Source organism: Aspergillus neoniger (assembly GCF_003184625.1).
Source record: "Aspergillus neoniger CBS 115656 unplaced genomic scaffold BO87scaffold_98, whole genome shotgun sequence".
Taxonomy (NCBI): Eukaryota; Fungi; Ascomycota; class Eurotiomycetes; order Eurotiales; family Aspergillaceae; genus Aspergillus; species Aspergillus neoniger.
The window spans coordinates 1-24,403 of NW_020291226.1; the positions used below are offsets into that span (position 1 = coordinate 1).

The 24,403-nt window shown below is 49.2% G+C and overlaps 12 protein-coding genes across 12 annotated transcripts; 8 read left to right on the forward strand and 4 right to left on the reverse strand.

Annotated features, from left to right (window-relative positions):
* Positions 1-454: 454 nt before the first annotated feature.
* Positions 455-1,301, forward strand: BO87DRAFT_371581 (ALDH-like protein; the record flags this gene model as incomplete). The annotated part of the gene is made up of 2 exons (XM_025622079.1): positions 455-964; positions 1,041-1,301. The coding sequence occupies 2 exons, from the start codon at positions 455-457 to the stop codon at positions 1,299-1,301; spliced, it is 771 nt and encodes a 256-aa protein (XP_025473602.1).
* A 357-nt stretch (positions 1,302-1,658) lies between these two features.
* On the forward strand, positions 1,659-2,714 carry BO87DRAFT_381524 (DUF1115 domain protein). Its single transcript, XM_025624554.1, has one exon. The coding sequence runs from the start codon at positions 1,990-1,992 to the stop codon at positions 2,692-2,694; it is 705 nt and encodes a 234-aa protein (XP_025473603.1). The 5' UTR covers positions 1,659-1,989; the 3' UTR covers positions 2,695-2,714.
* An 840-nt stretch (positions 2,715-3,554) lies between these two features.
* On the reverse strand, positions 3,555-4,781 carry BO87DRAFT_371589 (uncharacterized protein; the record flags this gene model as incomplete). The annotated part of the gene is made up of 1 exon (XM_025622080.1): positions 3,555-4,781. The coding sequence occupies one exon, from the start codon at positions 4,779-4,781 to the stop codon at positions 3,555-3,557; it is 1,227 nt and encodes a 408-aa protein (XP_025473604.1).
* A 1,467-nt stretch (positions 4,782-6,248) lies between these two features.
* Positions 6,249-7,310, reverse strand: BO87DRAFT_464024 (ankyrin repeat domain-containing protein). The gene is made up of 2 exons (XM_025629287.1): positions 6,991-7,310; positions 6,249-6,936 (listed from the first exon to the last, which is right to left on the reverse strand). The coding sequence occupies exons 1-2, from the start codon at positions 7,302-7,304 to the stop codon at positions 6,381-6,383; spliced, it is 870 nt and encodes a 289-aa protein (XP_025473605.1). The 5' UTR covers positions 7,305-7,310; the 3' UTR covers positions 6,249-6,380.
* A 509-nt stretch (positions 7,311-7,819) lies between these two features.
* BO87DRAFT_464025 (uncharacterized protein) lies at positions 7,820-9,391 on the forward strand (the record flags this gene model as incomplete). The annotated part of the gene is made up of 1 exon (XM_025629288.1): positions 7,820-9,391. The coding sequence occupies one exon, from the start codon at positions 7,820-7,822 to the stop codon at positions 9,389-9,391; it is 1,572 nt and encodes a 523-aa protein (XP_025473606.1).
* Positions 9,392-9,919: 528 nt separating this feature from the next.
* On the forward strand, positions 9,920-10,387 carry BO87DRAFT_392159 (uncharacterized protein; the record flags this gene model as incomplete). The annotated part of the gene is made up of 1 exon (XM_025624988.1): positions 9,920-10,387. One exon carries the CDS (start codon positions 9,920-9,922, stop codon positions 10,385-10,387), a length of 468 nt encoding a protein of 155 aa, XP_025473607.1.
* Positions 10,388-10,447: 60 nt separating this feature from the next.
* On the forward strand, positions 10,448-11,197 carry BO87DRAFT_464026 (uncharacterized protein; the record flags this gene model as incomplete). The annotated part of the gene is made up of 3 exons (XM_025629289.1): positions 10,448-10,504; positions 10,627-10,890; positions 10,940-11,197. The coding sequence occupies 3 exons, from the start codon at positions 10,448-10,450 to the stop codon at positions 11,195-11,197; spliced, it is 579 nt and encodes a 192-aa protein (XP_025473608.1).
* Positions 11,198-11,954: 757 nt separating this feature from the next.
* On the forward strand, positions 11,955-13,597 carry BO87DRAFT_464027 (haloalkane dehalogenase family protein; the record flags this gene model as incomplete). Its single annotated transcript, XM_025629290.1, has 3 exons — positions 11,955-12,467; positions 12,520-12,704; positions 12,765-13,597. The coding sequence occupies 3 exons, from the start codon at positions 11,955-11,957 to the stop codon at positions 13,423-13,425; spliced, it is 1,359 nt and encodes a 452-aa protein (XP_025473609.1). The 3' UTR covers positions 13,426-13,597.
* A 475-nt stretch (positions 13,598-14,072) lies between these two features.
* Positions 14,073-14,826, reverse strand: BO87DRAFT_464028 (uncharacterized protein; the record flags this gene model as incomplete). Its single annotated transcript, XM_025629291.1, has 2 exons — positions 14,073-14,709; positions 14,761-14,826. 2 exons carry the CDS (start codon positions 14,824-14,826, stop codon positions 14,251-14,253), a joined length of 525 nt encoding a protein of 174 aa, XP_025473610.1. The 3' UTR covers positions 14,073-14,250.
* A 2,226-nt stretch (positions 14,827-17,052) lies between these two features.
* BO87DRAFT_322937 (uncharacterized protein) lies at positions 17,053-17,787 on the forward strand (the record flags this gene model as incomplete). The annotated part of the gene is made up of 1 exon (XM_025620002.1): positions 17,053-17,787. One exon carries the CDS (start codon positions 17,053-17,055, stop codon positions 17,785-17,787), a length of 735 nt encoding a protein of 244 aa, XP_025473611.1.
* A 1,955-nt stretch (positions 17,788-19,742) lies between these two features.
* On the reverse strand, positions 19,743-21,207 carry BO87DRAFT_371600 (toxin biosynthesis protein; the record flags this gene model as incomplete). Its single annotated transcript, XM_025622081.1, has 4 exons — positions 19,743-20,613; positions 20,666-20,774; positions 20,832-20,970; positions 21,019-21,207. The coding sequence occupies 4 exons, from the start codon at positions 21,205-21,207 to the stop codon at positions 19,743-19,745; spliced, it is 1,308 nt and encodes a 435-aa protein (XP_025473612.1).
* Positions 21,208-22,210: 1,003 nt separating this feature from the next.
* On the forward strand, positions 22,211-23,981 carry BO87DRAFT_453751 (cytochrome P450; the record flags this gene model as incomplete). The annotated part of the gene is made up of 5 exons (XM_025628545.1): positions 22,211-22,258; positions 22,305-22,455; positions 22,515-22,966; positions 23,026-23,269; positions 23,362-23,981. The coding sequence occupies 5 exons, from the start codon at positions 22,211-22,213 to the stop codon at positions 23,979-23,981; spliced, it is 1,515 nt and encodes a 504-aa protein (XP_025473613.1).
* Between the last annotated feature and the right edge of the window lie 422 nt (positions 23,982-24,403).

Here is a 24,403-nt window from a genome sequence, read left to right on the forward strand (position 1 = left end):
ATCTGATTGGCCTAGCCCCGCTAGACCGCCTTCTTATTTTGGACTAGCGTCCCTGGGCCAATCCAACATTATCTTGTATAGTATATAGAATCTCTAAATTAAAGAGATACCTCTTAAAGAATAACTCCTTAATCCGGCTGTATAAAGAAGAATCAGTAGTAGCTATATAATTATACTTACTAATACCCCAACTACTTAATCTAGTCTTGATTATACGCTCACAGACTTGTACATGGTATTTAACTTCAATAGTGGAAGTAATATTACTTATAAATTAATCCTGATAAAACAGATTAATAATTTCAGTCTTGTACGGCTCAAGATTAATAAAAGAAGGCATGTTTAATGATAATTAGAGAAAGAATCCTTATAGTATCATACAGTAAGTATATCATGAGGTCCTAATTAGGATGCGGTATGCAAAGCGGTAAAGGCACTTCAACGCATTTGCCCGATGGCCGCTATTGCCCGCCGTACAGAGACCATCCGAAAAGTGGACTTCCTCGCGGGACCGGGAAATGCATTTGTCGCGGAGGGGAAGCGGCAGTTGTTTGGCGAGGTGGGCATCGACCTCTTCGCAGGCCCGACGGAGATTCTGATCGTCGCGGATGAGACGGCCGATCCATTCACGGTAGCGACCGACCTTCTGTCACAAGCTGAACATGGGCCGGATTCGCCGGCTGTGCTCATAACGACCTCAGAGCGCGTGGGACGGGCAGCCATCGACATCATCAACCAGCTGCTTCCGAATCTATCCACGCGCGAGCTGGCGGGCACATCGTGGGACCGGTTCGGGGAAGCCATCCTGGTGGACTCCCTTGACGAGGCGTGGCGACTGGCGGATGAGTATGCAAGTGAACATGTGCAGATCTTCACCAAGCGGCCTCGTGAGGCACTAGAGAAGATGACAGCGTATGGAGCGCTTTTCTTGGGGGAAAAGACATGCGTGTCGTATGGTGATAAGGTCTGGATTCCGCCATAGGAAAGCTTACATGGAAATTTGGAAGGCTGCTTCTAACGTATGCTTTTTTTTCAAACAGGTCATCGGAACGAACCATGTCCTACCCACCAAAAAGGCAGCGCGGTATACAGGAGGTCTTTGGGTGGGCAAGTATCTGCGCACGGTGACTTACCAGGAAGTGACTAGTAGCACCGCCAGTGGGGAGCTGGGTCGGCTGTGTGGTCGAGCTGCAAGGGCGGAGCAGTTTGAGGGCCATGCGCGCTCGGGAGATCTACGGGCCCAGAAGTACCTGGGGGATAAGTATGACTGGATTGCCTCGTCTGATCAAGCCAACTTGTGAGAGATGCTGGTGGGTACCCTTGATGGCCAAGGACCGTCGTCGTACACTGGCCCTCTTGAAGGGTGATCACGTAAATAGTTAACGTCAGATAAGCAAACTGGGAACAATAGTGTGAGAAAAATATTTTGAGCATGATCATTCAAAGATTCATCTAGGAGCCGTGACTCTAGGATGGACTTACACAATAGTAGTGCACACAATAATCGACAAAGTGACTGATTGGGAAGCATGATTAGTCATGTTATGTATGTATCCCCGAAACTCGGCCCGAGAGAGCCAATCGCCGACCCCCCTTTCTTGCCCCAGTTTTGATGGCCGGCACCGGCGATCCATCGAAAAACGCACCATCGCTGAACGTGAACAGAGAGGTCCAAGAGAGGAAATCCGTCTACAAGATACATGAATAATACACCATACTTTGGGAATTGAATGTGCTGCGCAAACAACTCTTTTCAAGTATCACACCCCCAATAACGCCCCTTGGAGAGCACCGCTGTGGGAAATCGCTCCAACGATGGCGGCACAACGATCGTCTCTCCTACCCGCGGATATGATAGAGTCCCAGCTGGCTATCATTGATCTTCTCACGGCTATGTTTCCGGGCCCGGGCGAGCTGGACTTGCCCGAATCTACATCGCAATGTGTGGATCAACTACGGGACTGGTGTCAAGATCCATCGACCGTGCCGATGGGAATACCTGCCAGCCTCTTGCTGGGAGTGTGTTTGCCGCTGGAGGACGGCGGGAAGACAATCCAGGTCAATGTCTCCATTCCCTTGTACCATGATGGCCCTGCACTAGATCAGCCACCCCCGGCGAAGTATACACTGCGCCAACCAGACTGGATGTCCAAGGCCGAGGTCGCTGCGCTGGCCGCTACGATGCCGCAGGACGACGTCTTTACGGCCTTGGACCATATTCGTGAGGAAGCGACGAGGTTCTTGGAAGCCCAGCCAACAGAGCCGGTGGATCTCCCACCGAGTCAGTCAGGGCCAGGGCCTCTGGTGCGGGTTTGGTTTTACTTTCCTTCCCTATCTACGCGCAAGAAGCGGGATGACCTGGTACATCACGCGGCAGGTTATGGGCTCACTGGATTTGTGTTGGCGGGCAAACCAGGCGTGTTGTGCCTGGAGGGGACATCGCAGAATATAGATGCGTACATGAGCTTCATCAAAACGCATTCCTGGGGGGATATTCCCAGTCATCAGAAAAAAGTCAGCGAACGATTTCGCGAGACGGAAGGAGTGCAGCGGGTATTTGAGGGGATGGAGGAGATCACGGATTCCCTGGGAGAACGCAGCGGGCAGCGAGCCAACCGGGGGGATATGCAGGCCCTGGAGGCGTGGCTACAGGCCCGCGGATTGCCTCATGCCTTTGAACAGGTGATCTTTTAGACATCAAACTATGAATGTAATTACGACTACTCATTTAGCTATCTCCAGTATCGTGCTTCTCTGTGTAAGCAGCCAGCAGGCCGCCGTCGTGCGATACGCCTCCTCGGACCTGAAAGCCGAAAGTATTGTCCAGTAAATGCGATAATCTTGTCAGCTGCAATTGATATCGTTTTCATTCTACTATCTCTACAGCTGTATGGCATTATGGACATGCCTCGGCCCTCTCCCGCCGCTGACGAGGAGCCCTTCGGGGACCCCGTCGCATCACGGCCTGCGTGGCATGCCGCAAGCAGATGGTATACCATCGTTACTATCCTGGCCTTTCATCTTCGCATTGACTTCTAACCATTAAGAAAAGCATTCTGTCCGTAATGGCATAGACGAATTTTTAGATGAATAATCGGCACATTCCGTGCCGCCCGGTGTCGGAAGCGTGGCTTGCCCTGCACCGTCATCCGCAGTCTCCAAATGTTGCTCGAAAACGATGCTGTATCTGTTGGAGACGTTCCACAGCGAAGTAGACAAATTGAATTGACTGAATTATCTCATGGAAAACTATCTACCATATGCTATTATGCCGCTATTCGTGGTGTTCCGCACTCGAGAACCACCTGGAAAAGGAAATGTATCCCTAGCGCAGGTAACCAATAATGGTGCTATCAATCGTCTGGGAGCATTCCAGACACCAATATTTCCTGTCTTGACCCCAAAACAACTCTAGGCGTATGTGTATATTATTTCAGTTCTTATATATATGACATGGCATCTTGAATAAAGCAGTGCAAGAAAATTGAAAAAAAAAACCACTTTGGGTATCCTTGTATGCATATACCCCGTCGCCACAACACCACCATCATTCCTCATTGATGACCAGCAGGCTCGCTACACACTTCTAGCAGCGCTTTCAATGCCGTCCGAATATCCGAACCACTGTAGGAAATACCGACTATATCGCCTGCCTTTCCACCTGTGTGTGGGAGATCCTCGTAGACACAACGCTCAAGTTCAAACATGTTCTTCTGCTCCGGAGGCAAGTTCTGCATTGGCGTAAACGACAACATACCAGAAGGTCCATGGATCATGCTCAAGTCAATGGTAGTCAGACATGGAAATAGGTCACGATGCTGACAGAGGTACGTTAGCCACTGCGGCGTCAAGCTCGTCACTGACCGCAGACTAAGCTTCTTCAGATTTGTTCGCGAGTTACAGAGGAGCCGAACGAGATCTTCAGCTTGCATCGCAGTTCCCCAGATACTGATCCGTTCCAGGTGATCTAGAGCTGCAATGGACGCACTCAATTGTGAAAAGAACTCAACGGCGAGATCGGTGTATCCGAGGCCAAGATGTAGTTTGCGGAGACCAGTCGCACTGAGAATCATGTCCATCACGAAAGTATAGTTCTGGGGGGTCAGTTCCTGCTCTAGGTGCAGGTTGTCCAAGGACTTCCAGCCCGTCTGGAAGGCGGCATTGCTATAGAGTGACTTTGGGAGACGTGCAATGTCCATGACTTTGGAGGTGTAATTCATGCCCTTGCCATACCAAAAGAGCTTAACCGGAAGAGAGGCGTCCGCGATGAGGTCAAGGAGGATGCATGCGACATCGTCAGGATTGAAGGTCGGGCTGTCGTGGAGGTCCGCCTTACTTTGGGGTTGTGACAGAATGGGCGATAGGATAAAAGATCGGCAGTTCACCAATTTCTGTGTCAGATCATCCCGCAGCCGCCGGATCAAGGGCATGCCTAGGGGACATCGGAGGTGGCCAGCAGCCGTCCAGTGCCAGTCCATGTTCTCCCCGAGTCTCGGCTCCGGACTCAGGATTACCAGGTGTTGAATATAACCTCGTATCAGCTGGTTCTCGGCCAGCGCATGCAAGTGGTTTAAAGAGTGTGCGGAGAAGTCTGTGTAGTACTCCGCGTACCGTTGCGCAAAACACCGGTTGGTGAGGTGATGAGCGGCACGGCAAGTCCCTCGGAGCGCGGCCAAATCTTGCGTTGCAAGCTCGTGGCAAATCCTCTCAACCATCTCCAACGGAAGAGTAGATAAACGGGAAGGCTTGCACATCATCTGCTCTGAAATAGACTCTAACATTGCGTTCATTCTTTTGGGGTACAAGGAGAAAGGGCCACGGCCAGGCGCGGTCGCGTATGCTTTAAAGGGAGCGAGATGGATGCAACAGGGTCCTTGGAAGTACCTTGGAGGCACACGGCGATCATTGAAGCGTCGCAACCACCATCTACCTTGACCCCACACCCAGAAGAGAAAAGCATCATCATCGCGTGGGAATCGTTAATACCACTATGATATCAGCAAAAGACCCAGGGAAAAAGTGACACTAGAGGTGTGTAGCGACACTTCTGGTTCCTTAACATACTATGTGGTTTAGCATTCAGCCAGCTAGCACTTCATAAACAACCCTCTATCAGCTAAAATGTATCCAGCATCACTATCAGTTATTTGATAAAGTGATGGGCCCCCAGCAAGAGATGGGCATAATCATCAATCGCTGGCTTGTTTCACCCACACAATGATATTGTGGCCTCAGGCAGCAGCGCAACTCAACGATCCTGACACGGGATATCCTAGACTGCCGTCCCGACAAATCGTATTTTAATTGATCACTATTGGTCGATACTATAAGATCTATGAGGAACATTGTTAGCCTAGAGCTTGCCATCTTCATCTCATGTAAGGGCGATATTGGTAGGTAAGAGAGACTGCATTACTCACATGGGGTGTTATGGCAAGACCCCGGCATGACAATGACAGCGATGGGAAACCACAAAATAGATGCAATCTTACTCTAATGTCACCGGCAAAGATGCAAGAGCGTTCATACTATCCGTATGTAACTTATACCAGCATCCTTTCGATGATGATGGAGCTATGCCCCGTAGTTGACCTAACTTCTCCTCCGTGGGTCATGGTGAGTGATTGCAGCAACGCCCACAAGTTCCAGGTTTGTCTAACTAAGACCCCACCCAGCAGAACATATGCATAAATAATTGACTTGTGACACTAACTTTATCCCGAACAAACGTGGAGTTGCTGTTCCAGCATTGTCGCTGGCGTGGTTCATCCCAGTGAAGCGTGGTGGGTGATGCAACATGGGGGCGGTATCAACCACAACCTGATTTGTCCAGTCGGCTAATCTCCAGGCTGGAAATGTGATCATCAAGGAACCCTTCACCCGAAGCAGAAGGTCGAGCGAGTCGGCTGGCAGGGCTGAGAAAGCTTGATTGCGGGGCTGAAGTCAGCACTAACTCCAGGCAGACGCGAAAGTGTACTAGTGGTTGCAAATATATCCACGTTCCGGCCGAACGAGGCTAGAGAATCTGAGTGCTGCTTAGCTACAATTTATGTCCTTAGGAGGACATCTATTCAGCACTAGTATCTCACGTACATTTTGTAGCAGCACGGGAAGAACCTAAGTACAGAAAATCGAGTAGGAGTAAGCCGAGCTACTGGAAAATCGAAGTCATTCGTGATATTGTGGTACCTAAACGCCGTCACTGCGTTCCAATATCGGCGCTGAAGGTGTTGAATTGTTGTAGAGTGGGGATGTATAAGAACTAGATACAGCGATGCGCACATGAGCAGGGGGGGATTGATCCTTTGTTCCTTGTCTCCCACAGACCCTAAGCCAATAAGGGGTGACCCTGTCATGCCCTGGAACTGTTTCGCTTTTGGCTAATCCGAACTACCGCAGTCAGCCTTGCCAGTGTGGCCTGAACGCGTCCATTCATAGAGAACATCACATATTTCGTCTTCCTCTTCTAAAGCTGCCAGATCAAGCGGCTTACTACCTTGGGCGTCTTCCACGCCGGGGTTTGCACCATGCTCCAGGAGCCAGTTCACGGCCGGGAGATTTCCTTGGTAGCTGGCCGCATGAAGGGGAGTGCCGCCGAAATGTAGGAATCCAGGATAGCCGAATTCATTCACGTCGGCCCCACGCTGTAGCAGGTGCTCCATGATTGGTATGGCTCGTCCATCCTTCCTACATGCAGCATAATGTAACACATTACTGGTGCGGATATTGGCACCGTGTTCAAGAAGGAGGTCAACAACCAGTGGGCTACTTCGACGGGACGCCATACCAAGGACTGCCCCTGAGCCCTTCGTAGGGGACCGATCTGGCTTCTCAAGGTCATTGAATGACTGGGCATTCGGGCAGCCGAAGGTGGGGTCGGCACCTTGTTCAAGGCACCAGTGAACGAGCCGTTGGTCGTTCTTCTTCACAATGTGTCTGTTCTTTTGGTTAGTCCATGTGATCACCAACAGGCAAGCAAAGGATACCCACACAAGTGGCACTGTATTAAGGGGATGTAGCCGAGTCTCAAAAGTGAGACCGTGGTCTAGCAAGGCCTTGACTGCCTCAGCCGAGTGTACTTCATCCACGACGCTGGGAGACTGGGGCTTGGCGCCAGCGTTTAGTAGATGGCGCATAGTGTCGATGTGATCGCCCTGGACAGCTTCCCTCAAGCCCATGGTCAGAACCTCTCGGTCTAGAGCCTTGGCCTCCTGATGTTTCTTAACTTGGGCCAAGTCACCATGACGGCAGCTCTCCAGGAAGGGCTGATGAACCTCCTCCAGCACCTGAAATGGAAGTGACATTGTGCGTGATTAAACAAATGGAACTGATTTTTGGAATGATGGTGAGGATGGTGAGGGAGTGAGGCTTTGTTGGGTTTGTGAAATCCGTGAGCGGCGGCCGATGAAGGCCCGGGGGGCGGTGGATGTTGCGGTGGAGAAGCTAGGCGTGGGGGCTGCAGCAGCTACAGCCATCGACCTTTCGGCATGGTGAGCAAAGATTCCAGGCTAGATGTGGTTAAGCATGCTTCTGGGGGCCAAAGAGCAATGTAGGCCATGTCGCTGGTCGAGTGGCCAGTCAGTATAATGAAGGACTTTGTGGTCCACTCCCTACGCTGCATCTCAAAGTGTGACGCCAGGTCTTCCTTCCACCGATTCCGCACCCCTCTCGTGGGGGCAGGAAATGCATAGTTGAATGTGGTATCTGCGTGTAAAATCCCGCGCGTACAGACGGCACCAAATCACAATATAAAAGCAGATTCTTCCAGCCAGTGGCCCTTTAAACAACCACAGTCATTCATTCCTAATTTTCTTCTACAATGGTGGTTGGCTTGAAACAGGCTTTGCTTCTTGCCCTGTGGGCTAGTGGAGTTATTGCTGGCTCCGGTTCAGTCGAGCAAAATGGGAGCGCCCTGAGAGCCTCTGCTCCTACTATAACATCAGTTACTTCTGCTGTGGAAAACATCCCGTCCTTCTACGCGGCGGAACCTCCGGCAGTGGCGGTTGACAATGGCGATGGCAACAGTAAGGAAGATGAGGACGATGGTGAGACCTCAACTGAAGTGGATGTCAATCAGCTGCACCTTCGCAGCCACAAGGGAAGCAGTGGTCATGGCAAAGGAGGTCATAATCATCACTCGAGAGAGACCAAGACGAAGACGAAAACGAAAAAGAAGACCACTAAGACAACCAAAACCACCACGAAGGAGACCATCTCGACTACTACCACGACCAAGGCGCACAAAGCTACCACTACCACAACAACGAAACAGAAGTCTACTACTAGTACCAAGGAAAAAGAGACCTCGAAAAGTGAGCAGCCTGCCACCCCGAAGCCGGCCGATTCCACCTCGAAAACATCGAGTAACGAGGAGGACCATCATACTTCCACACGTACATCCACGAAGGGAAAATCCACCGGCGTCACCAGTACTCACACCACCAAGACTCATGGCCACTCAGACTCCGCCTCAACGAGCAAGGCTACCAAGGATACAGTCACACCAACCACAAAGCAATCATCCCACTCCCAGACTTCCACTTCATCGTCTGCATCTGCGTCCGCAACCGAAGTGCTCTGTGGAACGGACTGTTCCAGCTGTTTGTCCAATGATATCGATGCCTCTTTTGGTTCTACCAAGCGTCCTGGTCATAGGAGCCTGATACGTAGGCTCTCATCATACTTGGAATGGATGCAAACGGAGATGAGAAAGGGGAAGCTGCTGGCGAAGGATAGTTCGAACATGAAATCTACCTCGGAAATTATAGGTTTTGGTGATGATCCGTTCAACTTCAGCCAGATCAATATCCGAGGCTGTACGGTCATAGTTGTTGTGTCGAAATATGCCGTCTATCAGGCCCATCTGTGGCAAAAGCCGGGATTTGTTGTTGTCAAGGAAGGTCGAGCGGTCTTGGATGAAGAGACGTTCAAGACCAAGATCCTGGATTATCTGGCCTCCGATGCAAATCTCAAGGACGAGCGCTTAACTGGGTCGTCCAAGTATTCGAGCCCCGACACCAAGGTTTACATTGGAACCCCTTTAGCCCGGACGGGTAAACAGGCTCCACGGTATCCAGAGCAAGTGAAACGCATCGCTGCGCAGGTCAACTCGGTCCTGGGCTTGTCAGCGGAACCCACGGAATATGACTACGAAACAATCAAGTCCAAAGATGACAGCGATGAAGCCATGAGCAGCGACATTACCTATGGTGAGGGTAAATTTCTCTTCCAATATCACGGCAGCTGTGCGAGTCCCACCTGGCAGGTCTGGTATGGGGGCAAGGCCAGTGGCCCCATCTGGGAAGCTTCGCAAGGCAGTGCGCAGAAGCGGTCGGATTCGTGCTCTGTGTTGTCTTCGGCCACTCCGGCCACTGCCACAGCAAAGCTCTGAGCGTCTCCACGCTTTCCAACGTGCTTGGATCTGCTGTTGAGGCATCCGAGGGGGTTGGAACAAGAAACATAGCCAGCCGATCGTATTGTACCACATTGACTATCTGTACCATAGTATCGTAGTAGTCAAATTAGTCACCCTTCACACTTGACATGGTAATATACTTGAGATTTTATTTGATTAATGATCCAGTGCATAACTATTCAAATCTGTTCTAGTCGCAGAGGAGATAAAGTTCCGAAATGTAAAGGGATCAATAAATTGAAAGAGTGGAGATGGAGAGATCCTGACTGAATGTGACCGCGCCAAGACAGCCGGTGCGCCGTGCTGATTCCATTGGTGGGCATCCTGAAGTTCTGAAGGGCAAAGGGGAGAGGCCCTTCAATTACTACCTCCATTCGTTTTGGCTCACGGACCCTTTGGCGGGGCACGGCACAACTGCCGGGGACCAAAGCAGTGCAGTGTCTGTTATCCGTCCTATCTGAACATCGTGAGCGATTGATATTACGCAGCACTATATTCGCCAGAATGATTGCCAACCTAGTCATCGTAGTGGTCTTCGGCATTGGTCTGATGACTCTGCTATACATGATCACCCAGCATCAGCCCAGCAGACGAGCAGAACCTGATGAGAAGCGGCCACCTCTCAAGCTCCCGCTGATCGGTGATCTTCATAGCTCTCCGATCGATAAGCCCCTCGCCAACTGGGACGACTGGGCGCGGCGAAATGGGCCCATCACCCTTTCCAGGCTATTTGGGATCGCCCCAGTCGTGATACTCAACTCTTACGAGGCGGTCACTGAATTGTCAAGTCGCCGCAGCCAGTGGTATAGCAACCGGCCGCGTTCGGCGACGATGGAGATAATTACCGGAGCAGAGCCCGGACAGTCTCGGTTCACTCTGATGCATGACTACGATGATCACCTCAGGCTGCATTCACAGACTGCTAGCTCCCAGTCTCGGGGCCCCTCGCGGCGCCGAGATATCAGCCGTTAATGGAACTAGAGAACAAACAGTTGCTCTGTGACCTGTCTGATGCTCTCCACGGATGTCCTGATGGCGCCACCATCAGCACCGCAACGATCTATCCCCACCTGGAACGCACCCACTCAAGTATTATTCTAGGGTTACATTACGGCCTGCGAATCCTCCACCCCCCGAAGACGAACTTCTGCAGGAGATCATCGGCACCCAGGCCCAAGTGACCCATCTGGCTGCTAATCCCGGCCTACCAGATCTTATTCCAACCTTGCGCCAACTGCCTAATTTCTACCTCCCTGAGACGTGCCGCCGATGAGCTCTTCGCAACCCAATCGGACCTCTACACACGTCTATCTCATCGGGGGAGGGACTCAGACAGTTGGAACCCCACAAAGCAAGCCCTTGCAACGGCCGAGAAGTACACGGCGGTACCAGGTCTGGACCTTGCATTCACTCTGGCCACATCTATCCAAGGTGGGATGGAGACTTCTACCCGTCAACGCAGAGGCTCAGCGACGGTCCGACCTCCCGCAGCCCGTGTTTGGGCAGGGTTGACGCATCTGCCAGGGCAAGAGAATTGCTACAGATGGGGCCTTGCTGCAGGTAGCCAACTTGTTGTGGGCGTTTGATATTATGCCGGTGGAAGGGGAAGAGATGGATCCATGGACCATGACTGTCGTGGGTTTCATGACGATGCCCAAGGAGCTAAGGATGCGGCTGAAGCCTCGCGGTGACTGGGTGATGGAGGCCATCAAACGGGGACCTAAGACCGCGGCGGAGGACTTGGATCAAGTGATAGGGTCTGTCAACGATGTGGAGGGGTAAACGGATATAGTATTGATTGCTGTTGATGTTAAGAGGTACTGTCGGTTAAAGGACTGATGGGCACAGGTTAAGGTATGGTCTAATGGTGTGGCGTGGAAGCACAGTCTAACAACATGGTAGATGAGTCAGAGAAACTTAAATTAGAGGAAAGTAAGAATAAAGTTGGCTATGAAAGTAAGCTTGATACTATAACTTTCTTGTTGTGAGTTTGGATTTGTAGATGCGGCCCGGTCGCCGAATAGAAAAAGCAATGGGGCAAAAACAAAGTAGTTTTGTACGAGAAGACCGAAAAGCAGAGCAGAAACACCCAAAGCAGCCCGCCAAGTCAGCATAAGATTACCAATAAGGCTTATCAGTGAGATAGACACGGCAGAAATTCATGAATGTTGTTTGGTTGTTGGATAAGCAGGGAATCATAATAATGTCTTATTATCTCCAGTCAAGGGCAAGGGATTGCCGACCGCGGCCTGATTCTCCGCATTCCCGACCGGTCCAGCGACTGGAGAGAGCAGCCTCTCGTTGTCCGGGATAAGACCCTACACAGTCTCGCTGCAGTCAAAGATGAACGATAAGTACTGATGGGGGAGACCCCCGTGACTATAATAACAAGGAATTATACATTCACGGATGAAGTCAGTCCTCCGTCATCCTCGACCGACCGACCACCCCGCCCCTTTCCGGAAATATAAGTCTGATGCAGAAAGTATGAACACCGATTCTTATTATACAAACGATCGTGCATGATTACTGTTTCATCATGTCGCTGCTCACGCTGCACGTCGGCAGCAGCCTGGCACAGGCAGTGCTGACCATTCTCATGACCTCCTATGGCTACGCCGCTACAATCGTTATGTCCTTTACCGTTTGTCGGCTCATTCTATTTGGCAGTCTCTTGCCACTCTATCTTGGGAAGCTGTCATGCACTATCATCCCCACAGTGGTTCGGAACTTCCTCAGCCTGTTCTCCAGTCAAGGGAGGAAAAGGCTCATCCGAGAGGCAGAAGAGTACCGGGGTCAATGTGAGTCTCTGGCCATCGCCCAGTGCCAAGGCACATATCGCTTCAGCGAGTCCAATTTGTATCGAGTCCGTCCTCAGGGACCAGGATGGATGCCCGACTTCCCCTGGGCTGATTGCATGGTGGAGATGGCCATCTGTGGAGCCACTGTCCGCTTCATGCATCAGAAACCAACACTCGACGGTCCCGCAGGCCGCAGGCGCCCGATCATCTTCCTGCATGGGAATCCGAGCTGGAGCTATATTTGGAGAAATGTATAGATGTCAAAGATCAATCTTTAGATCAGAGTATGGCTGACCCCAGCAGATCCTTCCTCATCTGCTGGACCAAGGTCATGAAGTCTATGCGCTCGACTGGCTCGGGCACGGCCGCAGTGACAAGCCGACCCATCCCGAATCGGTTACCTTTGAACTGCATATTCACACGCTTATGCAGCTGTTCAAGGTCCACAATCTCCGCCATGCAGTCATCGTCGCGCATGACTGGGGTGGGTACGTCGTTGATTCCGCTAGGATCCCTTGCTGTCTCCGTCCATGGCTCATTGTCTCCAGGTGCGTCGCGTTGTGCGCTATCCCGCAGCTGCCTCAGATGGCCTGCACTTGCCTCCTTCTCCTGAACTCCTTTCTGCCACCGCGTCCGGACGAATGGAATCTTCACTACAGCTTACTCTATGCCATCTGGTTTCTTTCGACGGGCCTCCTGGGCGGCTATATGCCCGAGTGGGGAGTGATGCGTTTCATGTCCCCACACTTGTCGCAATTCGAGATCGATGGATACAGTGCGCCATATCGATCTCTCCCAGTAGCCACCAAGGCCAGTGTCTTCCGGTTTGGGCATATTGTCCCGGTTACACCGCGCTTTGCCTTACACGCCTACCGACAGACGCGGATCTGGAAATTGTTGGAGGGTCTCTGCGGACCGCGTCATTTTGACAACCTAAGTCAACAGGCCAGACTGGCAAAGCGCGGGGAAGAGGTCCGACAGAGCTGGAGAGCGTGCCTCGGAAAGGGTAATCCAGACGTTTCGGTGGTGTTCGGAGAGCAAGACCCGCTCTTGAAGCTGTACAAGGACATCCTCGTCGATTGCATCCATCCGGCACATATGGTTGAATGGGCGCCACAGGGCATATGGCTTTCTGGAGGAGGCCACTACTCCATGGAAGAGAAAGCGGCTGATATATCCCTCTTGATCGAAAAGCTTGCAAGCCAATGATACAATATGACCTAGATAGTCATCAGAGGTTCTTCTCTGCTGGCGAGGGGACAATCCAATTGCAAGCAAAATAGCGAGTTGGCAGGCAGGGAGATTGAGTGCTATTGAGGCAGAATTCACAGATCATCCATTCGCCAAAAGCGAAACAATGTCATAGGACACTCGATGATACATACTCCGATGGATTGAAAACTGAAATAATGTCGAGGTTTACGAATGTAGTGCTGCAGTGAATCCCTCTCCGATCGGCCGAGTGGTGATCCGAGCGCGAGTTTGTTGACTATCGCGAATTGTATCGTAATGGTCCTGGGATTCTCGCTTTGCTTACCACCATCAACAAACCATTTTGCCACCAGTCTGTCAGACAGCCGCTGAATGAGCGACAACCGAGTCACTGCCCTTCATGTCCTACAGAAGGCAGACTTAGTCCAGCGAAACAGTGGCTAATTTCGTGTGCATATGGGATACATGTCATGGGAAATAGGAAATTCTTAAGTCCCACAGCAGATAAGTGAAGTATATGTTCCAGCTCGACTATTATTCCTTATTACTGTGAGTTCAGAGGCAAGCTAGGTCTCCACGTGAAAGAAACACCTTAGTATGAATGAAAAGCAGACTAGTTATCTCGGCTCACACAACCCAATGCCCTCAACTGCATCAATAAAAAACACACCATTCGTGCACCCTACTGACTTCACCCTAATTTCCTGTTTCCCACTTTTCCACATGTTGAATGCTTCGGAAAAGGGAATAAAAGCAAGAGATTTCAAACCTAGGGGTATGTTATGGGGAGCACAACGACATCCTGAATACCATATGGCATATTTAATACGACTCCATAGCGTCTCCCTCACTTCTCTTCAGACCACCGCCAGCCAGCGAAATGATAGCATCAGTAGGGATGGCCTCTTCGCCACGTCGCTTGAGACCACCACCAGCTAGCGAAATAATGGCGTCAGTAGGGATGGCCTCTTCGCCACGTCGCTTGAGACCACCACCAGCTAGCGAAATAATGGCGTCAGTTGGAATAGCCTCATCACCACGTCGCTTCAGGCCACCACCAGCCAGTGAGATGATGGCGTCAGTAGGGATAGCCTCATCGCTTCTCCTGCCCAGACCACCACCGATGAGAGACCCCAAGGCATGATCAGGGATAGGCTCCTGACGGCGGGCATACTGACTGTTACCGGTCTCATACGGACAGATCTCGGTATCGGTGCACACGGGGCCGGGACCAGTGGGGATGTCGACATCCGCATTGGCATTTCCATTGTTGGCATTACCCTTGTTTTATAATCAGTCACTACACATAGATCTGAGTATGCATGGTCTTACCTTGGGGACAGGCGCTGCCAGCACCGAAGTAAAGAGAATAACTGCAGTGGCCAAAGAGGTCTTCATAGTGAACCGTTTGATTTCTGGAGTTTTTTGGGAAGTGTGACTTGAGCTTCTGGTGTAATTTCGTGATGGATATATTAGATTTGAAGAGGAATCGCTCCTTTTATATACCTCGTGGCTATTGGGATATTCCTTTTCTGATTTGCTTTGTGTGAGACAACCAATGTCACTATAGGGTAATGTGTGCGAGGCAACTATCCTTCAGCTCATGTTGATCAACCTACAGCAATATCACTAAATTCAAGAGAGCTTGTTCTACATTCAACAGGCAGGTATACGATTCGAGAGCTCTCCCCGCATAGCTAGGCAAAGGGTCGGTCTCACATGAGGCGGGAGATAGCCCGAACTCCGCGGCATTTCGCAAGGCAGGGTAAAGCGCCATGTCCGGAGCCTTACGTATGCAATAATGCTCTTGGATGCTTGATGAGCGAAGAAGACCGAGTTGGTTGTGCTGAAGCGGCTGTGGTAACGAGAGGGGATCCCCGGGAGGGGTTCGGCTTCGAAATGCCAACGGATCAAGAACTGCCTGATTTGTGCCAACCTCATGCATGATCGAGGAAAACAAGCAATTCAGACCAACTGAATCTGACGAAGGCAATCATTGCTCTCCACTCAACCTGCAAGTAGCATGTCCTGGAGTGGGGACTAGTTTCTGCCGGATCTTACACCCGCCGAGGAGAACTAAGATGAGCTAAAATCTCACGGGTAGCCGGTGATCCTCTCGGCCGCGTTCAGCCCCAGAAAAAGCACGTTCGTCTTTAGAGGCAAAGTGTGATAATGTGTGATAATGCAAAAATGAAAATACATACATGGCGCCATTTATATTACTAAGATGTTATCATATTGACTGATTCCATAATCGGTAGTAATGTGGCGTCATAAACTGAATCCGGGCACCCTATCCAACAATATCTTGTCGACGACCAGAAAGGACAACGTTACTCCCCTGGATGACATGTGACTAGGTATATATATTGCATATGTATCTGAACTGTTTTGGTGTCCCTCATTGCCATTTTTGTCCCCATGATGCTCCATGGCTAAGACGCGACATTGGACCTCCTCGGAATAAGCAATTAACAGCCTCGGAGCAGCTCAGAGATATGCTGGCTATCAGTAGTCACAACGAGCTCGACTAGGATGGTTTTGTTAATAGGGCTATTGGCAAATGGCATGGTCCTCGATCTGCACCTCCAGAAGTAGTCGGTATTACGGAAGTCCAGATGCCGACCCACCCACCACACAGAAGCATTGAATAGGAAAGATCTACAGGCCACCCGAATCCCGGCTTTTTGCCACACAAATAGTCCATGTGCTTAGGCTCACATGAACGATAGCTCATGCATGCCTAATAGAATTCAGTACCGAAAAGGAAAAGCCGCTTGTCTGCTCATGGATCTTCTGGCTCGTGCCTTGTCCAACATGGGACTACTCAGAAACCGGGAGACCACACCTGATACAAGCCCATCTTACCGAAGATGTCAAAGTTATATTAGAATATATTACGCTCCATTATAGTGAACCGTATGGCCGTGTCTCGAGCAGCTGGGCCCTTCAAGTTTCCGGCTAGCAATGACAACGGAAGAAGTTAGATGGTTGGTGAAGCAGAACTACCAAAGCGGAGGATTTCCTCAGGGGTATCACTGTCTGTATCTGTTTCGGTGAATCCCGAAAAATATGAGATTATGCATTAGTATACTGGCTTGTCCTACTTACATGTACTGGTGATTGGCCTTCTCCTCACCTAGACGGGACTATCGATGTGGCATCTAAACAGCAGAAGGAAAAGGCCCGGGCTACCAGCCAAGTCGGATTCCTTCACCCGAGCATCACCGAGTAGTGGCCTTGGATTCGAGCTATGGACTTGTTCTCGCAAGCCGCGGATAGAGATCAGTTCCGCGATATGGTAGGGGGTGAATGCAGACTAATCCACAAGCACAGGCTGGGCCCAGGCACGGCATCCGAACTCTAGATTAACATAAAATTGTGTCATCAGGTGCCTATAGCCATGAGACGCCCCCAATAGCGTCAATGCGTGTACACGTCGTCAAGTACCACAAAAGGGGCAGGATTTACAATGTACATACGTTCGGGGGTCTTCGTCTCCTATATATACTTCTCGTGAAGAGAATTATATCAAGGAAATAAGCTCGCCATCAAGTCATCTCACATTTCTTTCTTTAAGCTGCCTAAATGCCTTTCCATTCCTGCGATATACCGAATAATCACATGATATACGAACAAATTGCTGAGCGCTCAAGCTTCGAATCACTTCCTATTGTGAAGGATACGCCTAAGCGGAAGTTTAGGTATCTGAAGGTGGAAGGGATATCCACCATTATACTTCTTCTTCTTGCCACATTTGGGGCCATTGATCTGTGTTACCAAGCATTCAGTAGGATTTACACTACGAACTATATCCATATCCATTCAAACACACAGACCGAGCCAGATATATCCTGTAATTGCGGAGACACCGTTACCGAGGCCCTTTCAAACAACTGCAAATATGATTCTTTAGCTGCGGCGTGGCTTCCGCCATCTTGTCGGAACGACAACCTCACCCTGGCTTTCGAAAAGGCGGGGTCAAATCCGGATGGAAGCTGGCCTTACTATGCTGATCTGAACATGACGCGACCGCTGTCACTGAAAGAGGTGTCTCTGCTTCCTGATACTAGGGTGGGGGGTGGAGACGCAAAAAATGTCTTTTTCACGACCCGCAGGTGGCATTTAGTGCACTGTATGTATTATTGGAAGAAAATGTTCTTGTCGCAACAGCTGGGAACAACAATTGAGAAAAGATATAACAATGTGGGGCATATTGAGCACTGTCTCATGGCTGTACTAAAACAGGAAGAAGGCCTGGATGAGCTTACCACGGGGGCTGGAGTGGCGTTGCACTCGGATTGGATCAATGGGCGGCCGGATATACAAGACCATGACCATGAACACGACCACAACTAATAGTGTCTGCGATCAATCATCTACAAAAGAACAAGCCTCCCAAATTTCCGTGGTCAATCAGATAGCAGTAACCTGTGTTTGTTGGAAAGTGGTGTCGCCTATTCATTTGGAGACTGCAACACTATGACATCATTTCTTCCGAACTGTGTTCTTGGCAATAAAGAGTGTGGCGTCTTCCTGCAATTACGACTGGGAATTACGAATCTCATCCACAAGCTAACGGAGACAATTTTCCACTCATGATGAATAGACGCCCACATTCCCAACCGATTGTGCCTCTGGAGTGTCAGTATTGTCGAGCAGGGAGATATTGTTGCTGGCTCTGAATCGTTAGAACTCCTTACCTCAACTTCAATATTGAAAATGAAACATCGCTTACATCGATACAAAAGTGCCCAGTCAGTGACAGATCCTTATATACATACTCCACACCTGATTAATATCTTCCATGTACTGCGAGGAATAGTGATAATACGGGAACGCTTAGGCCTTCGTTGAAGTCCAATACTCGGGTTGCCAACGTGAAACTAGGATAGATTCATGGCGACAGCCCTACTTCATCTTCTACTGGAAGTGTATATTGTCCTCTGTATCTTGCATAATGATTTAAGGCTTTCATGGCTGTCAAATCTGGGCTCAGAATGTAAAAGTGTAACGCCGTAGGTCCAGGGATGTCGCAGGTCTGGACACCATGATAGCACCTAACGCCACATAAAACATCTCTGAGTAGGTAACTGTAGCGTCGCGATCGTGTTGGTGATAATATGCACCAGGCGGCTTGAAAGGATACAGACAGCCAAGAAACCCAGGTCCAGGCTAGTTCATCCGCATAATATTCCGTGATGTGGACACCCTACCGCCCGAGATGCTGTCTGGATAACACACTTACTATTGCACCTCACAGGACCTTGCTCGTTTGTCAACAGGGATGTGTATTCATCACATAGGAGAATGGTATACTATGTCAACAGCTCAGTCTGGAAGCCGGTACTAGAGGGTGCATCTGAAGATGACCTCTTGATAAAGCTATCGCAGCGTAAATTGGGTGCCTAAAGTAACAGGTCAGGCGGGGACCATTATTGGAGAGGTAAGGCTCTATTTTGCTAGCTCTGTGCAGCTTGAAGGACACACTTCTCTCTCTAGAAGGGCAGGAGAGGCATTCAAGATCTCAGTGCATCTTCCAATATTGCGGTTAAAATATTTACGAGCAGATTATAAAGTGATTGAGTAGGGAGACCTATCATCCCTAAGTTTGGGCTCGTTGCTGGCCTTTCTTATCGAAGCTTTCTGGCCTGATGCTGGAGTATATAGGTCACGAGTCTCTAATATTAATAATTACTGATTGGGAAACAGGCTAGGTGATAGTTTTACTCATGGTTCATCATTGAATTCCCGTGGAGAATGTGCTCGATGTGCTTGTTGAGTACTCCGTAATATATATAGAATTTAGAGGAACATGCTTCCTAAGCATAATCTTCTTGGGTCTAATAGCGGCTATTTTTGCAAGAGTCAGGGGAGAATTAGTAAGCAGGTTGAAGGATAGACTGCTTATATCATATCCGCACGTCAAGCCCGAGTAATTGTACAGCCAACAGATTAGTTTTACTCATTAAGCGTTGAAAATGTTGTCAGAGAATACAAAAACGGGTTATCTACTATGAAATGTTATTTTAAGTATGGTTAGGGCCACTGGAGAGTCCATCTTTGCATGAAGACCACCATTGCTTAACATCGGGATACCATAAAGCGATACTATATATTTTATGAGCTGCATCCTACAGGTGAGGAGTTATAATTGTTCTACTGAATCAAAACCCAATTGAATTGGAGAATTGACTCGTTATGTCAATTAGTTGCGTAGAAATGCTGATTGAACGCTCAAAGACTTGGATTAAATGAACCAGGATGTAGAGTAGCATAATTCATTGGTCATCATGGTTTAGAAAATAAAAGGTCTACAATTTAGCACCTTTTGTATTGCGTAGGAAGGCCAATGACTCCGCCATCACTTTCTCCCATTCCTTGGTGGGCCGGGATGTCTCTGCCGGCGACAAATCTTCCCATCCGGCCGCAATGCGATCCTCATCAGTCCTCCATCGTTCCATCTCTTTCTGGATCCATTCTCCCAAAGTGCTAGCAGTCCCATCCACCTTCTCCAGAGGCAAAGCATGACCAGCACCCTTAACCCACATATGTCGGACGCGATCGTACAACACACCTCCACTTCCCCCAATACTACTTCCTGTTCTTTCTGCCATGGTAGTATGAAGTCCAGTTTTGAATAATGGGCTCGATGCCCCACTTAGAAATAGAGCAGAAGGACGAAGGTGTGGTAGCAATTTCCCAGCCACAATAGGTTCAGGCCGATATGCTTGTTGACCAGGTGGCAAGCCGGCCATCACATCAGGGAAGAACAGGGGATCATGAGGGGGCTCTGTAAGGCGGTCGTTTGTATTTTCAGTTCGTATACCCAGCTCCTTATGCCGGTGTGGGTTCGCACGCGCATAGATAAGTGCCTCCTGGAACTTGGTTGTTGTCAAAGTAACCGGCGCCTCAGAGCCAAGCGCACCGTCCTTGGGATAAATGGCGGTGGGAAGTTCCCGATAGCCCCACTGGAACCAGCGTTCGAGGACCCGGGAATCCCAGGACCGCAGGTATTGCCGAGCCTTCTCTTCCGCTGCGGCCCGTGAAGGCCAAACATTGCGCTTGTGCTTGGTGAGGTGAACGAGAAGCGGAGCATCTGCGTCAGTATTCTTCTCGATAATGTATGGTTCGATGAGAATGAGAGATTGGAGTATGCGGGGATGCATCAGGGAAAGAAAAACCCTGGTAGGACACTGATTAGAAGGAATTGCACCTTTGGGATAGGTAAACTAACAGCTGCGTTGCACCAAGACTGTGCCCAACCCCCATTATGGGTCGGGTCATCTTGTGACGGAAATGATTCATCATGAGAAGTAGGTCCCGACTGTGATCGAAGGCCGATGCTGCTTCAATTTAGCCATAAAGGCGCACAAGAAATTTGGTTTGATGCTACCACTGACGGTCGTTGCCCAAAACAGCTTCATTAGCAATACCGCTGACACCTTGATTTGTAGCATCAGCAATCCAGATAGAGCCGATGTTAAATCCTTCCTTTCTGCTCCTGGCATAAAGGTCTTCCCAGAGGGGCTCGTAGAGTTCCTACACACGTCTCAGTACTTATTCTCATTGCCATGTCCGGTCCCTTACCTTGGGAAAACCCGTCCCGTGGGCAGCGACAATTGTCAGGTCGCCATTCTTGGGATCTGGGTTATTTATGGGGGTATATTGCTTGATGCAGAGTTTTAACGGAGTATCTTGGCTGGCTGTGGCTCGAGGATATTCTCTCATGTATTGTGCCTCTATAACATGGTCCGTGATAAGATAAGGGTATGACATCTTGCTAAACAACCCAGCATATGTTCCTGCTGCTATGCAAGTGTCTGATTGTCAAGTGTGTGAACAGCTAGGATCTGTACGGTATTTGGGTGCCCGTATAAGACGCCTTTATGCGAGAATAAACTCCCTCCCCCCTTTGACCACCTGATCGGACAATGAGTCGGAGGGCCGATCCTGTAAAGTTTGGTTTTCATCACTTCCCCACTATAATTTATCAACACGGTTTTGTGGAGTTCTGACTCGTTGTCGGGAATATTCCATCTTCGCCAGACAAGATCTACTTTAGATCGGATCCACATGGGCTGTGACGAACCATTGGGACAAATGGTTACCGAAGTTATGGTCCGCGCACACATCCGAATCAAACAAGCGACTTCGACGTCCTGTGCAGGATTGGATCCCTAGCATCCAAAACACCCATGGCATATGCAGGAGGTTATTAAAAGGTGGGTTAAGTTCATAAGTTCTGATGCGCTTTACCCCTGCCAATGCTGTCATTATGAATCTCCCACAGTGAGATGTTCTGTGCCGGCCATTCCGATGACTCTTCCCGCTGTTCTTTAGCGCGATCCACTCTTCTCCACTCCATATCCCAGCTAACACTCCACTGTTCAGCTATGAGGTATATGAAACTGAATGATCTGTCCGATTGCTTTCTCAATATGGTAGACTAGAATGATGTGATGCATCCATCAATGCTCCACCACGGACTCAGCTCCTCAACTTAGAGTGGGCAGTGGGCGGATATTTCAAGATTCACTCTCGTGGCTCATGACTTGTGTAGGTTTGAACCACTGAACTGCTACTTTGTTTATACCTTACAGATTTTTCAGCTCCGTGCACCTATGAATAATTCGCTACACGAGTCATGGTTTATCACATCGAAGACCCTCCGCCCTTTACAAGGTCACTTCCACTTCTTCTCTCTTACTCCAGTCATGAGGTCTTCTTTCGAGAATTCATCTAGCTTGCATCCTAAGGAATCGCTCCCTAACCAATGATCATGGGTCTCTATCTCATATTAATCGGCGTGATATCACTCGTTTGCTACGTAGGTCATAACCATCTGGATATGCAGCGTTTTCTGACAATAGAAGGCGTTATCACTTGCCACATACCGACTCTGTTTCCATCCGCTAGCGAGGTTCCCGGGACCTTGGATGGGAGCTTTGACCGATTGGTACGCAGCATTCTATGCATGGCGAGGTGACCTACACATGATGGACCTTGAATGGCATGAGAAATATGGTAAGTGATGTGGCATATTGAAATGAACCCCATAGTAACCGGCCCGCAAACTTAATTAGGTGAAATCGTGCGCTTTGGGCCAAATTCCCTCTCCTTCAACTCCTCCAAGGCTGTGAGCGACATCTATGCAGTCAGGGCCAACGTCCAGAAGTCAGAAGGTTACGCATCAATGAGCCCAAGTCGATATACCCCCAATACCCTCACCGCGATTTCTAGGAATATCCACACCTTCAAGCGTCGCATATTGGCGCAGGCATTTTCAGACCAAAGTATCAAAGATATGGAGGACAGAATCCAAGAAAAGGTATCCAGCTTTGTCGACAACCTTCTTACGAATACCAATTCTGAATCAGGGTGGAGCTCTCCTAAGAATATCTCGCAAATGTGCGACTGGCTAGCTTTTGACATAATCACTGATCTAAGCTACGGCAATGATCTTGACATGTTGAATTCACCTGAAATGCGCTGGTTCCCCTCCGTGATTCGGAAAATATCCCAACGGAGCCTAATAGTATGTCCCTTCATCGATTGATCTCTCAGAGACCATGATAGACCTAACATACGCCGTAGGGGCTATTTCAACCATATTTCATAAAGTTTAGGCTTGATTGTCTTCTTCTAAGGCAAAAATACAAGGAGATCTTGGCAGCGGCAAGGTGGACACGCTCCCAGTCAGCTGCACGAATGGAGGTTGGCAACAATACTGAACAGAAAGACATATTCAACGCAATGTTGAATGCAAGAGATAAGAAGACTGGATTGCAGTTTACTCGAAAGGACCTAGGTCTTGAGTCAATGCTCTTGCTCGTCGCAGGTATGTTGAAGAATATTTTGCCGAGAAGCTGCGACTACTAGAAACAGCTAGCCTTCACCTCCCACTTACTTTATGATGCTGAGATGTTCTAGGTTCCAATACAACCGCTACTGCTCTTTCTGCTACAATAAATTACATAATTCATGATTCAAATATCTTGGCGCATCTGACAAGAATTATCCGAATGACGTTCCATGCGGAGTCCTCAATAACAGCATCTTCCGTCCTTGCATCTCCGAACTGCTCTGTCTTGCGTGCTTGCATCAATGAAGCAATGAGACCTACGCCCCCTGCACCTAATTTGCTCCCGCGAACAGTCCTCTCCGGTGGCATGGAAGTCGACGGCATTTATGTACCGGCAGGAACAACTGTCGGTGTAGCTGCCTATACCGTGCATCGTAATGAAACATACTTCCACGATGCAGACAGATTCGAGCCTGGAAGGTGGCTTGATGGCAATGAGATGAGCCAACAGAAGATGCAAATGGCATTTGTTCCATTTAGTGTTGGACCAAGGAAGTGTGTTGCATGGAGACTAGCCTGGGCAGAATTGAATCTAGCAGTAGCAAGGGTCCTGTGGAGATATGACCTGCGTCTTGCAAGAAACAAGCGTTGTTGCAAGGAAGATACCAGTTGTGAGTATGACTTCAAGGCTGGAGTAACTACTACTGTTGATGGGCCAGTGATTGAATTGAGACCTAGAATAGCATGAGTGTTATCTGTCTATTTATTCGAACAGATATAATCTAGCATGAATTACGATACCATGGAGATAAAATATTGATGTCATGTGAGTTTACAGATGTGATGGATTAAGGCAGTCTAAATTAGAGAAGTAAAGAAGATATTATAGTAAAATGCTATTAGGGTGCCGGACCCCAAGTGGAAAAACAGCATAGATGATAATACACCAGAGGGGTAATGACATTGCAGTGCAATGCTATTAGGGTGCGGGAACCCCAAATACTTTAATCCACTCTGATTAGTCAGATTTCTGGAAAAGGGGGGTGCAATGCTATTATATTCCTGACTGCAATGCTATTATATTTTAGAAAGATTTTCTGTTAAAATTCTAATATGTTTGAACTGTGCCATTTATTTAGTATCCTTTTAATTTTCAGCAGTATTACTATA

What these genes read in the sequence shown, in the direction of transcription:
- BO87DRAFT_381524 (XM_025624554.1), top strand. Translation starts at nt 1,990, where the DNA reads ATGGGAATACCTGCCAGCCTCTTGCTGGGAGTGTGTTTGCCGCTGGAG.
- BO87DRAFT_464024 (XM_025629287.1), bottom strand. Translation starts at nt 7,304, where the DNA reads ATGTCACTTCCATTTCAGGTGCTGGAGGAGGTTCATCAGCCCTTCCTG. An exon ending in CTTAATACAGTGCCACTTGT is followed by an intron (nt 6,937 to 6,990) that starts GTGGGTATCCTT and finishes CCAAAAGAACAG; the next exon opens with ACACATTGTGAAGAAGAACG.